General features: G+C 61.5%; 1 protein-coding gene across 2 annotated transcripts in view; it reads left to right on the top strand.

Moving 5' to 3' along the window:
- Nucleotides 1-15,153, top strand: part of CCDC85C (coiled-coil domain containing 85C) — an 81,348-nt gene extending 66,195 nt beyond the window's left edge. Inside the window, exons 3-6 of one of the 2 annotated variants that reach the window (XM_057731120.1) lie at nt 4,926-5,030; nt 9,634-9,729; nt 10,595-10,693; nt 11,545-15,153. In XM_057731120.1, coding sequence (XP_057587103.1) covers nt 4,926-5,030; nt 9,634-9,729; nt 10,595-10,693; nt 11,545-11,634 — 390 coding nt within the window. In that variant the 3' untranslated portion in view covers nt 11,635-15,153. Of the gene's footprint in view, nt 1-4,922; nt 5,031-9,633; nt 9,730-10,594; nt 10,694-11,544 lie in introns of both variants that reach the window. The other variant, XM_057731119.1, reaches the window with a different exon arrangement.
- Nucleotides 15,154-15,742: the final 589 nt, after the last annotated feature.

Below are 15,742 nucleotides of genomic sequence, written 5' to 3'. Positions count from 1 at the left end.
TTGCATGGGAGTAGGGGGCAGTGCCAGCTGCGGATGAGAAATGTTAGCTATACGTTAGCCACGTGTGGACCCCACACTGCCTCATCTGAGCACTGATTGGAGGAACCCTTGGGGCCCCTGGCCGTGCTGCAGCCCCTTTGCTTGTTTATTTTTGTTTTGTTTTTCTTTTTGTTATTAGTTATCTCTTTTAGAGATATTAGCATATATATGTGAACCCCAATCTCCTCATTCATCCCACCCCCCAGCCCCTTTGTTTAATGGCCTGCAAATGAGTTCTCCTAAAATTAAAGGGGAAAAGAAAGGAGGTAAACCTGGTTGATAGAAGCTGTATGTCCTCGTGAGAGACCTTGCTGGCCAGCTTCACCCTGAGCATGGGGCAGAGGCCAGGTACCCGGGCTCGCCCAGCCGGCCGGGATCTCAGGGCACCTCTCAGGGAGGGCTGTGAAGGGGTTGGGGTCCCCGTGCCCAGCGGGCGGCAGGTGCGCTGTCAGTCCCTGTGCAACCTGGAGTTTCTAAAATCATGGGTCTCCTGGAAGACGCCTTGGGGACCGCCACCTTGGCCCTTACTCCAGCCCAGCTGAGGTCCTGGTGGCTTTGGGCTACTGGGTGTCTGCGGAGTGAGGGCAGAGGGGAGGGTCGTGGTTGGCTTTGTCGGGTGACACTTGCTCTCTTCCCTTCCAGCTGCCCCGCCCCTATGGCCGCCCGAGGAGCTGGCTTCAGGTAGAGCTGCCCGGCGGGGCTTGTTTGCAGTGCTGTGTGGGGTGGGGGTCGTTTGGAGTGCTGTGTGATGCCCTGTCTGCTCTGCGTGCCCCACAGCGTCCTCCTGTCCCGTCCTGGGAGCTGACCACCACCCAGGGTGCCCTAGTCCTGCCTTTAGATTCATCTCGGGATCTGCCCTCTCTCTGAGCTGGCATTAATGCTCAGCTTTACAAAATAACAGCAGAAGCGTTGTGAGACAGCAGCCTCTTGTAATGCTACACCCAGGCCCTTCCTCACCCGCCTCTCACCGGATCAGCCCAGATAGTGAGGCCGGTGCACAGGTCGAGATCCCCACTCTGCAGGAGAGCCTGCAGTGCCTGGTGGGGCGACGGGCTGGCCAAAGCCGCAGGAGTTAATGCTGGCTCCCAGCTGGTCCAGGTCCTGGGTTGAGGTCTCCAGGGGTTCCTGGAGGTGGGAAGAGCCCACCAGTGCCCAGCGCTGGGCTCCCACCCACACCGAGCGGTACAGCCCTGCTGCCCCTGGGAGGCAGGCGTTACTGCCCTGTGTTATGGTTTTGGAAAGCAGGGCTGGTGTCACTTGGGATCAGAGCCCTGTCCCTGTGATGGAGACGTGGACACCTCCCTGTACTACGAGGGCTGGCAGGCTGAGGGATGGCTCCTTCTGAGGGGGTCCTGCCCCTCGTCCCTGCATAGCAAATCAGCCTGGGGGTCCTGGGTCTGGGGGTCCGAGTGGTCATCTGCAGGCAGGCTGCCAGGCAGGGACCCCCCGTGCTCCTGTGTCAGTGCTCACCTTCCATCCCCGAAGCTGCGGGCCTCGCTTCACCTGTCAGGCCCTGCCTCCCCACTCAGGCGCACACGGTAGGTGCGTCTCGATCATATCCTGTGGTAGCATACCGCCCACCTGAGGGGGTGAGAGCCCTCGGGGAGCAGGAAGGCAGGGTGAGTAGCTGCCTCTGAGCGAGCCCAGAAAGCGGCCCCCCCCCAGCGAGGAGCCCTGAGAGGAGGGCCGGGGAGGTGGGCGCATGGCCTGCTTTTTTCTGAGTCCTGCCCTTGGCCCGTTTCTGTTCAGCACCTCCTCTGACAGTGCTGCCCAGGAGTGTCTGGGGGCGGCCTCGACTCCGCAAGCAGGAGTCCCTGTGCAGACGATGAACAGGCGCGCCTGCGGCTGGGAGCCTCCTTGCAGACCCACAGAGGTCCGGAGAGGCTGGGGTAGCCTGAGTTCACACAGCCTGCCGCGGCCAGCTCTGAGCTGGGTAGCGCTGCAGTGACAGCCCTGGATGGAGGCCTGGGGGGCCCTTGACAGTGGGATGGGGGCTCTGCAGCCTCCTGGGTCTCTCCTTCCTGGTCCAGAACTCTCGCGCCGCCCTTGGTGGGGGCTGGGCGGGGTGGACAGGGCTGTGCTACGGTTGCAGCACTGGACCGTTTCCTTCCCTTTTAAGGATTCGGGCAACCCTGTTCCAGCTCCTGGTGTGTCTCATACTCGCCTCCCCGTGTCTGAGGGACCCCGTTAGGGATCCTGGGGAGCGGCGGTGCGCCTCGTCTCCTGCCACCCTAGAGGCCATTTCAGCTCCGCCCCCACTCAGCGCGGAGACCCTTGGGATGCCATCTTCCAGGGCACCGAGAGGGAAATAGCAGGATTTTTAATTTGGATTTAAGTGCAATTATGGTTCCTCATTTCGTCGCATCATTAGTGGCACTCGCCCCTCGTGAGAGCGTGTGCGTTCTCCCACCAGCGCTGCGGCTTGCTCATAAAGGGCTGTGGGCTCGCAAATATTTATGGACATCACCGAAGGCAGGGATGGGAATTGCATGCTGCTAATTAAAATCTCCCCACCCCCTTGCACATACCCCTCCTCCCCCGGGAATCGTCTGGGGGGAGGGAGGAGACACACAAACCAGTGTTTTCAGTAGCAGCACATGGGCTGCTTCCGAACCCATTTGGTCCAGGATCAGAGAAGCTGTGGAGGAGGGAGGCTCAGCCCAGGGCAGAATCGCAGCACCCAGGGGTGCGGGTGAGGACAGGGCAGCGCCCGCCGTCCTGGTCCCAGGGGCCGGCCGGAGAGAGCAGTGGCTCCAGTGCCTGGCCATGTGGCCCAGTCCATGCCAGTGTATGTGTGTGCTGGGCTGGTCGGGCCTTACGCTTGGTCCCTTGGCTTTCTCTCGCCAGGCAGGAGGGGGTGTGCCTGCAGGATGGGGTCGGGGCCCCAGGTTTGGACATTCTGTGCATTGGGTTTAGAATTTTGCAACTGTCCCGGAGACTGGGCCGGGAGTATAATTTGGGTTGGGATTTTTGCCTTTAAGTAGAGCAGGGGAATGAGACCCCAAGGGAGGCAGGGGCACCCTGGGGCGGGGGGCAGGTGGTGAATCCCCATGGTGGGGTGAAGGGCGAGGCCTCTTTCTTTTTTGGTGCTTGTTGGTAGAGGCTCCACTCAGATAGACCCCTGGCTGGGCGGGAGGGTCAGGATGCCGGGGCCCTCATGCCTCAGGTTAACCCAGACAGGCCATGATCAGGGTGTGACAGTCCCGTTTTAAGATGGAGGGCTGTACCCAAGGTTCCCCGGTGAGGCTCCTTCGTACTTCAGGGGCCCCCACTTCTCTCCCCTCTGTGCCCCTTGGTGACCTTGGCCGCACTCTGGTGCTTCCTAGGCCACGGGAACCGTTGTTCGCTGGGCGGCTGGGCTCTGCTCTGGCCGGTGGGAACCTAGGGTGGAGGCGGGGGCGGGTGAATCAGAGGAGTGGCTGCCATTCCTCTGTTCCCTCTGGCCACTTCCCTGGAGCCTGTCCTACAGACCCAGGGCACTACTCTGTGTGCCTGAGCCCTTGACCTGGGGGGTTTGACCCGGGGTCTGACGGGGGTGGAGAGCAGAACCCAGGGAGTCGATGAAGCTGGAGGTCCCGTAAGAAATGGGGGCCCGGGTCCAGCGGGTGGTGGGAGGGAAGCAGGGTGTGCAGATGCCTCCGGGCGGGATAGGGGGTGCGGATGAGCAGGAGGAGGGAGCCCTGGGCGTGGCTGCTGCCCCGTCTTGCTCCCCCCCAGCCCTGGCCTCCTCCCCTCCAGGGCTTTGTTTGGGCAACTCAAGGGCCTGCTGATTTATGGGACGTTCCGCCGCATTTTATCTGCCCAGCAGTGTTCCCGCAGTTCCTTTGAAGTAGAAGAGGGTGATGGGGTCAGAAACGCCACCCCGGGGGTCTTAGTGACGCAGAGGGTCCAAAAGACCGAGGTCTCTGCTCAGCTGGACCAGGCGGCCTGCGTTGGACTGAGCTCGACCCCTGGGTCCTCTCTGGGTCCAGCCCCAGCTCCTGGGGGGTTTGCTTTGGCCTGAGGGGAACCACCTGAGGCCAACCATGTGCTTGTTCACTCACTCACTCACTCACTCCATTCATTCATTCACTCACTCCATTCGTTCACTCACTCCATTCATTCACTCACTCCATTCGTTCACTCACTCCATTTGTTCACTCACTCCATTCATTCACTCACTCCATTCATTCACTCACTCCATTCCTTCACTCCATTCATTCACTCACTGACTCCATTCGTTCATTCACTCTCTCCTTCCTCCCCCTCCTTCTAAGCACGCTCTGGGCATTCATCATGAGCCCAGATGCACTGGTTCCTGTGGCTACAGAGGGTGAGGCCTGCGGCTCACACTTGGGAGCTCCTGTCCGACGGCGGGGGCGTGCGGGCAATGTGATCAGAGCCCTGTGGGCAGCCCCAGCCCTGTGGAGGCAGGAGGCTTTCCCCCAGGACACGGGCCCCAGGGCTGCAGAGACTGTTCCCCAGGCCTTGCAGGGACCCAAGTGCGGGATGCTGAAGCAGAGGAATGAGGGTGCCCGGGAGAGCCACACCCTCATTCACTCCCCTGTTCATACAGCCACTTGACAAACGTTTATTTGTGAAGCACACAGCAGGGAGCAGAATGGAGCCCCCGGCCTCGAGGCTCCGAGGCACTGTGGGGATGGATGTCACTGGCTACTGATGAGAATGGCAGTGAGGACAGATAAAGCAGGTGGGGGAGGAAGGGTGCGTGGGCAGGGCCTCCGGGCAGGTGTGCGGAGCCCCGCCGAGGACTGGGCAGGGATGCCTCGTCCAGCAGAGGGGCCTGCCGTCCGTCCGAGGACCTTCTGAGGAGCATCCTCAGCCCCGTGAGCCCAGCCCGTCGCCCCTCAGATCTAACTCCTCTCGCCTTCTCTCTCGCACAGCAGGCAGGCTCCGGAGAGTTCCGGACGCTGCGGAAAGGCTTCTCCCCGTACCACTCGGAGTCCCAGCTCTCCAGCCTGCCGCCCTCCTACCAGGACTCCCTGCAGAATGTAAGTGCCCCTCCCCCAGGAGCCCCACAGTTCCCACGTGACCCCGCACCTCCGGAAATGGAGGGGTGAGGCTCAGGCCGGCTGGTGACCTGCCCAGGGCACGTGGACAGCCCATGGCTGAGCTGGGGTTGAGATCCTGGGCTTCCACCTGCGCTGCTTCCAGGGAAAGGCCTTCCTCCCTCCCCCTCCCTCCCAGACGGGGCCTGGCCCCCCCACCCTTGACCCTCCACCCTCGACCCTCAGAGCCTCATAAGGTCCCAGCGTGGTGGTGAGAGGTGGAGGTCCAGCTTGGGGTAGCGCTGCTGGCAGTGCAGGCTGGGGCAGAGGCCACGAGGCCAGCAGCCGTCTCTGTGCAGCTCCTCAGTGGGTGTCCCTCCTCAGACACAGCAGGGACGGGCTGCCCGGCTGGCCCTGTGTGTTCGCGGGGCTTGCTACCCCAGAGTTTGTGACGGAGGCGGGGCAGGAGCTCAGTTTATGACTGTGGGCTTATCACCAGGGGGCCTCCGAGGTTATCCCGGGTTCTCACCTGGGCTCTGACCTGCCCTGGATGGGACAGGGAGGGCGGCCTGGAGCCAGCTCCCTGGGTTGCGCGTGGCCAGCTCAGGGCTGCTCCCTGCGGATAAAGGCGCCGGTCATCCCTCCTTGTGTTCAGAATACAAGGACTATTCACATGTATAGAGGCAGGAAGTACATTAGTGGTTGCCAGGGGCTGGGAGGAGAGGGGAGGAGGTGAGGAAGATGACTGCACAAATCCATGAATATGCAAAAGCCACCTCCCAAGAAGCAGGCGTTTGCATGAGCTCTGTAGATGTTTACTGAGCACCTGCTACGTGCAGGTGCGTGCTGGCCCGCTCCACGCACAAGCCCCCACACACTGTCCCCACAGAACAGATGGGAAGCCAAGCTGGCCTGGGGTCACTGCAAGGTGGGGCTGGACGCGTCCCCCAGGGCCCCTTCCACGCCGGCCGGCCAGGGCGAGCCTGCCTCCCTGGGCCTCCGCGCTGGCGGGAGCGGGCTGGTGCTGCTGCTGGCTGCCGGCTGAGCGCTCTGTTGTTTCTCTTCTGAGGCCCTGGTACCTTCTCCAGGAATGTAGCTGCTGACGCTGTGCAGGCAGCACAGCCCGCTGACGACAGAGAATCCAAATATTTATCCAGGAGCCGCGTGGCTGAAGGAGGCTCCAGTTGCTTTGTGATGAAGGGCTCTGAAAAGCCCAGCACTGCCCCCTCTGGGGTGGCTCCCCCAGCCCTTCATGCCCTCTGCACTCCGTCCGTTCTTATCCACTGGCAATCCTAACAGCTAACGGTACTATGCCCTGAAGCCTTCTCGGTGAGCTGTAAACTCTAAAGTGCTGTGCAAACCTGGCTGGCTCCTGTGATGTTCACATGTGAGCAGAGGAAGCTCACTCCCCCAGGCTGAGCCTTGGAGGCCTTGACAGTGCTGCTTAATGCTACCGGAGGGCATGTGGCTTCCGGAAGGCTTCCTGGAGGAGGCCTTTGGAGGGGCTCCGTGTGCCTCTTTTAGGCCACACTGCCTGCTGGGAGTTGTTACCCCACTTTGGAGGGAAGGAAGCTGAGGCCTAACTGGGGTGGGGTGGGGTGGGGTGACTGCCGGGGTCGCGTGGCTCGTGCGTGGCAGCACTGGGCCAAGCTGGGCCTGGAGGCCAGGGGCCAGCAGGAAGCACAAGACTGGGGGATAGGTTCTTGGTGTGGATGGAGAGGGTGGGGGGGTGTCTTGTGGGTGGCAGTAGAGGCGCCAGAGCGGAGGTGGGAGCTCAGAGCCCAGGTCTCTTGGGTGCTTATAGGGCGCTGAGCCCTCGCTGGGCCCTGGAGGGCCCAGGTTTAGCATGTGGATCCACAGGGAGAGGAGGCATGTGTAGGGGAACCTCTGTGCTGTGATGCTGCCGGGGGCGTAGTCTCTTCCACACCTGGGTGTGGGAGCATCTTCCGTAAGGTGACCTGTGTGTCCACGTGTCAGAGGGTCCTGAGGTGAAACAGCGGACCCTGTGGGGTGGGGACGTCCCCTCCCTCCTCGGCTGGCTGTCCCCACCTTCCCCGACCCCATCCCTACCCCTTCCCCCACCCGCTGCCTGTCACTGGAGCAGAGGGTGGGATGCACGCATCCGCCCCTGAGAGGAGGCGGCTTTTGACAGGTCCCTCCGGGGAACTGGTTTCCCTACTTTTCTTTGGTCAATTGACTATTTTTAAGTGTCCGTTTCGGTGGATTTTAGTATCTTCACGGATTTGTGCAATCATCACAGCAAACTATTTTCGTCACTCTAGAAAGAAACCCCACACTCGTTGGCAATCCCTCCCCACCCCCTCCTCCCAGCCCCTTGGCAACCGCTAATCTCCTTTCTGCCTCTACGTTTGCCTTTTCTGGATATTTCACATAAATGGCATCATAAAACATGTCATTCTTGGTGACTGGTTTCTCTCACTTAGCACCGCGCTTCTGAGGTTCATCCACGTGGCAGCACGTGTGAGAGCTTCATGGCTTTTTATTGTCAAGCTTTATCACCCATTGTGCGGGCACCCCGCGTTTTGTGTATCCGTTCATCAGTCGCTGTGTGTTGGTTTGTTTCCACCCTTTGCCTGTTGTGCCGCGGGCTGCCCTGAGCGCCCCTGGACAGGCACTTGTGTGGACGCCTGTGTTCCGTCCTCTCGGGTGGTACACTCCTCTCCCCGCTTTTGGCAGCAGTGCTGGAGTCCCGCAGACCAGGGCTGGGGGCTCGGCCCCCTGGTTTACTGGCTGTGTGGCCTTAGGCAGGTCGTGCAGCCTCCCCTCCTCATTTGTAAAGTGGGCACGTAGCAAAACGGTGTCTGCACAGAGTCGCAGTCAGCACCCGGGGGGCTGCTCTGCTCTCCGAGTGGGCGTTAGGAAGCGGGGGGAGGCATCCCTGGGGTTTCCGTCCTGTGGCCGCACCGTCACCGGAGGCCTGCAGGGGGGAGCTGGGTTTGGGAGATGCTCTAAAGGTCACAGTCCTGACTAGTGTCTGGTGGCGGCTTCACTCCGGATCCCGCGGCCACACTCTCATCAGCACCTGCTATCCGCTCAGTGAGGCGGCCCAGGAAAGGGCTGGACTGCACCGCCTAGCCCGGCCGCTCTGGCCTTTGCTCCAGGAATCAGCCCCCATACAGGGCGGGCGGTTCTGGGAGCCCCAGGTGCAGACCGGACCTGAGGCCGAAGGAGCCGGGGCCGGGTTCCTTCCAGGGCTGTGCCTGTGTGGCTGTCGCCCCCTGGTGGCCTGTATGGGGAGGGCAGCCTTCTGCCTCAGGGTGTGCACCTGCGTGTGGTCCATCCTCCACCTGTCCCCTGCCCCCCAGAACCCTGTGTGGTCCTCCCACATGACACACCAGGCCTCGGCCCCAGAGACCAGGCAGCCTGGGCCAGCGTTCCCAGAGCTCTACACACACCGTGGGACACAGGGACCCTAGCTGTTGTCTGGACAGGGAAACCCAGGTGCCGAGTGGGTTGGGCCTGCCTGGAGAACCTTGCCCAAGCCCAGCTCTCCCAGACCCCAAGGCTGTGGGGTCTGGCCTCTGCGTGGAACCAGGAGCAGGACGAGCCTGTGAGACCCTGGGAGCAGGTCTAGGCCACGCCGGCAGGTGGGGAGAGTGGCTGCTGGCGGTGGAAGGTTCCAGGCCCTGAGGGTCCCCGCACAGCATGTCCTGGCTGGGCAGGATCCCAGGGCGATGGCCTCATCAGCTGAGCTCACTGAGTCAGCCTGGTCTCTGGAGGGGTCATTAGGGGCCACTGATGGAGAAGGAAACTGGGATTCAGAGACAGGAAGGATGCCCAAGGATGCCAGGATCTCCTTCCCCTCACACACTCCCTGGGGCGTTCTTGGTGTTTTCTCTCTGGCTTCTAGCACCTGCCAGTTCCCCTCAGGCCCCCTCCCAGCATCTTCTGACCTCCTGGCTCCATCTGTCTGCTTGTGTGTGAGCTCCTTCTGTGGGGCCCTGAGCCCTTCTTGACCTTGCTCTGGGGCTGGGGCCCCCACTGCAGCCCCAGCCAGAGCCCTGCCTCCTGCCCCATGGCCACCTGGCCAGTGCCCCTTGTGGGGGAGAAGCTGGGCAGATACCTGGCCTCTGACACAGGCAGGCGGAGGGCCGAGGGGTGGATCCCTTCCTCTCCTGGCCTGTCTCCCAGCCCCCCAGGCTGACATGGGAGCTGGGCACCCAGTTGCCAATTATGGTGTTTGCAGAATGAGGTGGCATGTTCCCGGGTCGCAGGACAGGGCTGAGAGGCTGGGTTCAGGGCTGGAAGCCCCAGGAATGCCCTGGAGGGGTTGAGGCTGGGGATGGAGAGGGGCCTTAGACGTCAGGCGGCCTGGGATTGGAGCCCAGGCATCTTCCTAGGTGACGTGCTAAATGGACAGCAGAACTTCCGCGTGGGCTGTTTAGAGGAGCCTGCAGGGTGGGGCTGGGGGGTCCCAGTGCTGCCTCTCTGCCTGGCTGCCTCTCCCCCATCACCTCAGCCCCCATTTTCTCCCTCCTGGGCCCTGGCCCCGCAGAGGCAGGGCCCTCTCCCAGCTGCTGGTCACACCTGTGGCTGCCACCTGGGAGCGAGCCAGGGCGCGCTGAGACGCAGTTCCTTCCCACAGGGCCCGGCCTGCGCAGTTCCTGAGCTGTCCTCGCCCCCCTCTGCCGGCTACAGCTCTGCGGGACAGAAGCCCGAGGCTGTCGTGCACGCCATGAAGGTGAGGTCCAGGCCCTGCCTGGCTCCTGCTTCCCTCGGGGGCCCCCAGATCCCTGCTGCACTTTAGGACCCTGTGATCTTGGACCCCACGTGTCCCATCTCTGAGCCTGGGGGCAGCTGAGCAGCAGGGCGGGGACGTTCATCTCTGGGGGGACTGGGTGGCCTTGGCTGCCTGCAACACGTTGGGGAAGGATCTGGAGGTGCTGGGGAAGCTGAGGCCTGGGGGAGGTAGAGGGAGGACAGGCCCTCCCCAGGGTCGGGGGTGAGGGGCGGCGAGGCTCAGGTCTCCCAGGCCTGCTCTCCTCCTGCCCTTGCTCAGGGCCTCCGGGTGTTCCCTGGGACATGTCTCCTACTGCGGCACCCCTGTCCCTTCCCTTGTGTGCTCGCCGTGGATACAGCGCACAGTCCTGTGGGCGTGGGGCCCCGCACGTCTGCACAGACGCAGCACACGCACGCCTGTGCGGGCGGTGCCTGGGACACCCCCGCCACGTGCATGAGCTGGGCTGTCCTGAGTCCCGAGCAGCGGCCTGGGGTCGGAGTGAGTCCCCCTTTGTGACGGCAGTTTCCACCCCCCCGTCCACCCTGCTCCTGGTGACCCGTCCTCAGCTCTGCCCCTAGTGCTGACACGGGGGTGCTGTTTCCCTTGTGTGGCGTCCACGCTGTCACTGGGCTGAGGCCAGAGGATGAGAAGGAAGGAGGAACGACCTGACCCTGAGGCCTCTCCGCACCGCGCCTCCCATCCTGGGACCCCCACGGCTCGGGGTCCCCCGCTTCTGTTCGCAGCCGGGGAAGGTGGGGCTCAGGGCGACCCGCCTGAGGCCTGCCTGGTGGCCTCTGCCCCTGACCCTAGGCCCTGTCCCCCGCAGGTCCTGGAGGTCCACGAGAACCTGGACCGGCAGCTCCAGGACAGCTGTGAGGAGGACCTGAGTGAGAAGGAGAAGGCCATCGTCCGCGAGATGTGCAACGTGAGCCTCCTGGGGCTGGGCCGGGGGTGACCGGGCCGGCCCCTGTGTGGCCACGACTCCCTGTGGGAGGGGCCGGTGACCTGGGGGGCTGGGAGTGGGAGCAGGCACTGGGGCTCCAGGGGCCCTGGCCTCTCTGTGTCCCCCTGACTTCCTTCCCCCTCCCCCTTTCCTTCTTCCTTCCTCTCCCCTCCCCCTTCTCCCCTCCGCCTTTCCTTTTCCTCCCCCGCCCCTTTCGCCTCCTTCTTTCCTCCCCCCTTCCCCCCCCAAGAACAGGATCCCTGATCTCTGGTCTGGTTCACCCCATGTGTCCCTACCCTTGGCCCTGTCCCCTGCCCCCTGGTGCCTGTCTGGCTCCTGGCCTCCCAGCATGCTGGCGTCCCTGAGGGTGCAGGTGGGACCCTCTGCTCTGTGGGACCCTCCAACCTGCGGCTGCCTTGGCTTTTGGAAGCTGGGCTTCTCTGGGTCTTTGAGGAGGTAGAGCATCATCCCCTGACTCACCTGGCCCCTTGAGGGAGCCAGCAGGGAAGGCGGGTCACGGGGCGGCGCCGGGGCCTCACTTGGGGTGGGGTGTCCTGAATCCCCCTCCTCCACCACCTCCTGGGGCTGCAGGCCCCACTGGACAGCCACCAGGCCAGGTCTGCACCTAGACGTGACCTGCTCAGGTGGTGAGGGCGGACGTGCAAAGACCTGGTTTGAGGGTCTCCGGGCCTCATGTGGCCCCATTGTCCCCTCCCGGCCCCATGGCTCTGGGGACGTGGGTGAATTTGAAGAGCTATGGGGCAGTCTGTGCACAGAGGCCCCTGAGCGGGCTCAGGGTGGGCCGTCCACTCACAGCTCGCCCCTCCGCATAGGTGGTCTGGAGAAAACTGGGAGATGCCGCCAGCTCCAAGCCCTCCATCCGGCAGCACCTGTCTGGGAACCAGTTCAAAGGGCCTTTGTAGGGCTGTTCCTCTGTGGATGTGGACTGGCCCTGCCTGAGGGCCCCAGACACGGGCAGGCCCCGCGCCGAGCCACTGTCTTCTTTTCCCGTGGTGAATTGTACATAGGACGCTGCCTGCCACGGCCTGGCTGCCGGGAGTGCGACTCCATCTCCCGCCTCTCACACACCAGCAAACCGGGAAGACTGTTCCCGCAGCAGAGCAGCCTGGACAGCCTCGTTCCTGCCCTGGGGCCTGGGCCCTGGGCTTCTCTGACGAGAGGCTGAGGCTGCTCGGAGATGCCAAGCCCCGGGACCTTGGCGGAGGGGCACCTCATCAAAAGCCCTGCACCTCTGGCTGCCCCCTGCACTGGACAGAGGCCGCTGGCAGCTGGACTGACACACGGGGCACCACTTCTGACCCGCCCGCTGTGGCCTGAACACCGGCTCCCTAAACACTGGGTCCCCAGAGCCGTGGACAAAGAAACTCACCCGCAGCCCTTCCTCTGGCCCCAGGGCCCAGCCTCCCTGCAGCCAGACGCTGCTTGTCTTTAGAATGCACATCCCAACCCCGTCACACACTCTGCAGTGTCCCTTTGCCCCGTTCCAGGTTGTGCCCTATCTTTTCAGGTCCCTCCTGCCCAGGGCCCGAGGCGCCCCCATTTCTGTGCTTCACATGATGGGCCGTGTGGAGTCTCTGGGCTGGGCCTCTCTCTCTGTGTGGGTGGCACTGGGCCACAGCCGGGCCTCTGCTCAGGAATGGCATCCCCTGGAGCCCGGCCCCCTCCCGCATCACTGTGGACAGAGCTGTGTGGCTGCAGGTGAAGGAGTTCTGCCCTCCTTGGGGGGAGCCCCACTTGGCTCTTTCATTTTCCTGTGTGACCTTCCGCAAGTCACTCAGCCTCTCCGGGCCCCTGGTGGGAAATGGAGGGCTCAGAGGTTCAAGGCCACCAGCTCTAGTCAGCCTGTGTCCTCACTCACAGCATGCGAGCCGATGGACGAGGCGAGCTGGTGGGTGGGCTGGGTGGGGCTGAGGTCCCACTGCCTCCTCTCGGTGGACGGTCACCTCCCTTTCTGAGCCTCAGTGTCCTCCCCTGTGGTGGGGCGGCCTAAGGCCCTCCTTGCAGGGCTCTGGGGATCAAATAAGACCTTCAGTGTAAAATGACCATGTATAAACTGTAAAGTGAGACGTGTAAATTTGAAAATTTGTGTGTGAGGGCGATGAGGCCCAGAGGGGGTACGTGATCACATCACAAACAAGATCCCAGAGCCCTGGAGGTGGGGACGTCCAGGCCACTGCTGTAACCAGCCCTGGTGCCACTCACCGTTTTCAGTTCCTCCACCACCGCTAGACTTCCGCTCTTCAGCGGTACTTAGAGCTCCGTGCAGCGGGCAACACTTGAAGAGCCCAAGAGGCTGTCTTGGCATCAGGCAGGCCTCGTCCAGGCTCACATGAGGGACGGGGACCACATGAGGGGATGGATGAGGCCGCGCTGTCCCTCTCCCCAGCGGGGGCTCTGAGCGGTCGCCACCGGCCACCTGCCATCGATGCCCTTGTGTCAACTCTCTCAGGGGGAAGGCCCGTGGCCCTCACTGGGCCTGGGGAATGCTGAGTGGGTGCAGCTGATGCTGTTACAGGAGGCTCTGGGCTCTCTGGAAGGAGCTGGTCCTTAGGTCAGATGGTGAGTTCCCCGTCGCTAGCGGTGTACACTGGAGCGGGGTGAACATTCTTGGTCATGGTTCCGGGTGATTCCTGCCCAGGTGGGCAGGGAGCCGGAGGACAGAGGCCCCCTCCTGGGTCATGGAGTCCAAAGAAGTACAGAGCAGCTGGAGGGGGCCTGGGCCTCTTGGATGGGAGCCACATCTGAGAGCCCATGTGTCATGTTTGGGTCAGGCTGGCTTGGCCACCACTGAAAATAAGCAATAAGTCAGGTGTCCTGATACCTGCAGGTCTCCTGCAAACTGACCCAGGGAAGAACAGCCTCAAGGGGAACTTTCCCTGCTAGAGGGAGGTGACCCTGTCCCTAATGCTACGGTGGCATCCAGGGAGCAGGTAAGGCGTTTCCGCCAGAAGCAGCCACCTGCCCGCCACAGAGGCAGCACCAGCCGGGTGCCGGCGTCTCCTTCCTGCCCCTGTCTGCGTCCCGGAGCCAGCGCTGCATGGCAATGGCTTTCTAAGACAGAACCATCCCTGTGACATCATCTCTTTAACATAAGCTGTTGAAAAGCCTGCAGCGCCTCTGCCTGCCCCACCCCGGGCCTGGGCACAGCTGCAGCGGGAGCCCAGGGCTGGGAGAAGGGCCCCGGGGGCCAGCTCAGGGTGAGTCCCAGCTCTGCCACGAGCAGGAGTGCCCAGAGGGTGAGGCTGGCACCCTTCTCCCATCCGGAGCCGTAGCTCTGAAAGCTTGTGCTGGGTGTTGCTGAACCTGGTGTCTTTTCATAAAGGTCCCTTTTTGTTTCCAATACTCTGATTCTAGCTCCCGAAGCCCCACGTGACACCTGTGCTGTGGCTTCCGTTCCCACTGTGGTGGATGTCACCCAGCCTCATCCCAGGTGGCCAAGCCCATCCTGGAGTCGGAATCCACTGAGCACATTTTTATCCAAACGTTATTAGCCACACATCAGTGTTTAAGGACAAAAAAGTGACCTTTCATTTTGTTTTTTTCTTGAAAACGAGAGGAAACCATACTACTGACTTTTTTTTTTTTAAGAAACAAAGGCAACGCATGACTGCAGAGCGGTAAAGGTGTGTATTTTTCATAAGGGGGGGGAAGTATCTGTGCTGCTCTCCGGGAACGGGTGGGCCGCCTGGCTCCTGTCCGCAGGCCGGCAGCCACGCCCTATCTTCTGTTGGATGTGACCGCCAGAGCACTGGGCCGCCCCCTCCCCGGCTCCGGGCAGAGCTGGGAGCCCTGGACTCCTGTGCCGGTTTCTACCTTCTACTGAACCACTTTGATTTGGGGAGAGAAAAAGAAATAGAACTTTTTGATAGTGTGGTAAAAACACTGATTTGAACTATTTTAGTAAAAGTAACAGAGAAGATTGTGATAGTGTATACTTTGCGCTAGATAAATAAAGGCTCTTTGCAAGCCTCCGTGGTGGGTACACAGTGCTCGTTTGTCTCGGGCGATGGGGCCCCTCAGGGTGGATGGTGGGGGCCGCTGACTGCTGCTCCACGGCCTCCATCCAGTCACAGGCCAGAGATGGAAAGGATTTCTAATCCAAACCCTGCTCCAACCCAGGAACCTCCCTGTGGAGGGACGCTGATAGTTCCAAACCAGTTTGAAACTCAGCTGTTTCCGCCCACTGGATGTGGGAGGCTGGCCCACGAAGGTCCTGCCCGGCAGCTGGGCCTCTCCTGCGCAGCTTTTGTCCTCCTGCCTGCTCCTTGACCCCCAGGGCCCAGAGGGAGAAGGTCCGCTTCTGGGCTGCAAACCCAGGGGCTGCTAAGGCCTGGAGTCCCAGCTTCTGCCCATAACAAACAAAGGGGTCATTTCAGAACCGATTTTATTTGGGTAACTGACTGAAGGAGTCTCGTTTGTAACCAAGATGGAATTCACAGTATGTTGTTACATTCACACTTAAAAAATATATCTCTATGTACAGGAATTTGCAAATTGATGTAAACGTACATTACTTCCAAGTACATTTCTTCCCTTCTCCCTGGAGGAAAAAGAATAGAGCCACCATCCAGCAAGGCAACCCCTTCAAAATAACTTTAATACAAAGGATGTAAGTATCTCTAAATCAAAAAAGTGGCCCATCTGACCAACGGGTCTCACGGGAGAGGACATCATGGAATGACAGCAATGACAACGGCTTGACTCCAGATGGAACTGGACTATTTAAAATTGAGTTTCCAGGAAAAATAGGCACTGATTTCTAGAAGGAAAGTCACTCCTTACTGAAGCTATTTATTGAGCCAATATGGCTGGTTAACATTCTCACTAGTGTAAAGTAACCCAGGGCAGGACCCGCGGACGACACCGGCTGAAACCAGATGCACAGTCGGGTCACAACTGGCGCTGCCTGGGCTCCACGGAGAGCCGCTGTGCCCACTCCCCAGCTGTGGAGGACCACCCCGATTTCATCTCAGGGGTCCGGTCCATTTCTTCCCACACTGCAACTGTCTA

This window comes from Hippopotamus amphibius, chromosome 4 (assembly GCF_030028045.1).
Source record: "Hippopotamus amphibius kiboko isolate mHipAmp2 chromosome 4, mHipAmp2.hap2, whole genome shotgun sequence".
Classification (NCBI taxonomy): domain Eukaryota; kingdom Metazoa; phylum Chordata; class Mammalia; order Artiodactyla; family Hippopotamidae; genus Hippopotamus; species Hippopotamus amphibius.
The sequence above is the reverse complement of the archived record's forward strand: the minus strand, read 5'-3'. Positions and strand labels throughout refer to the sequence as shown.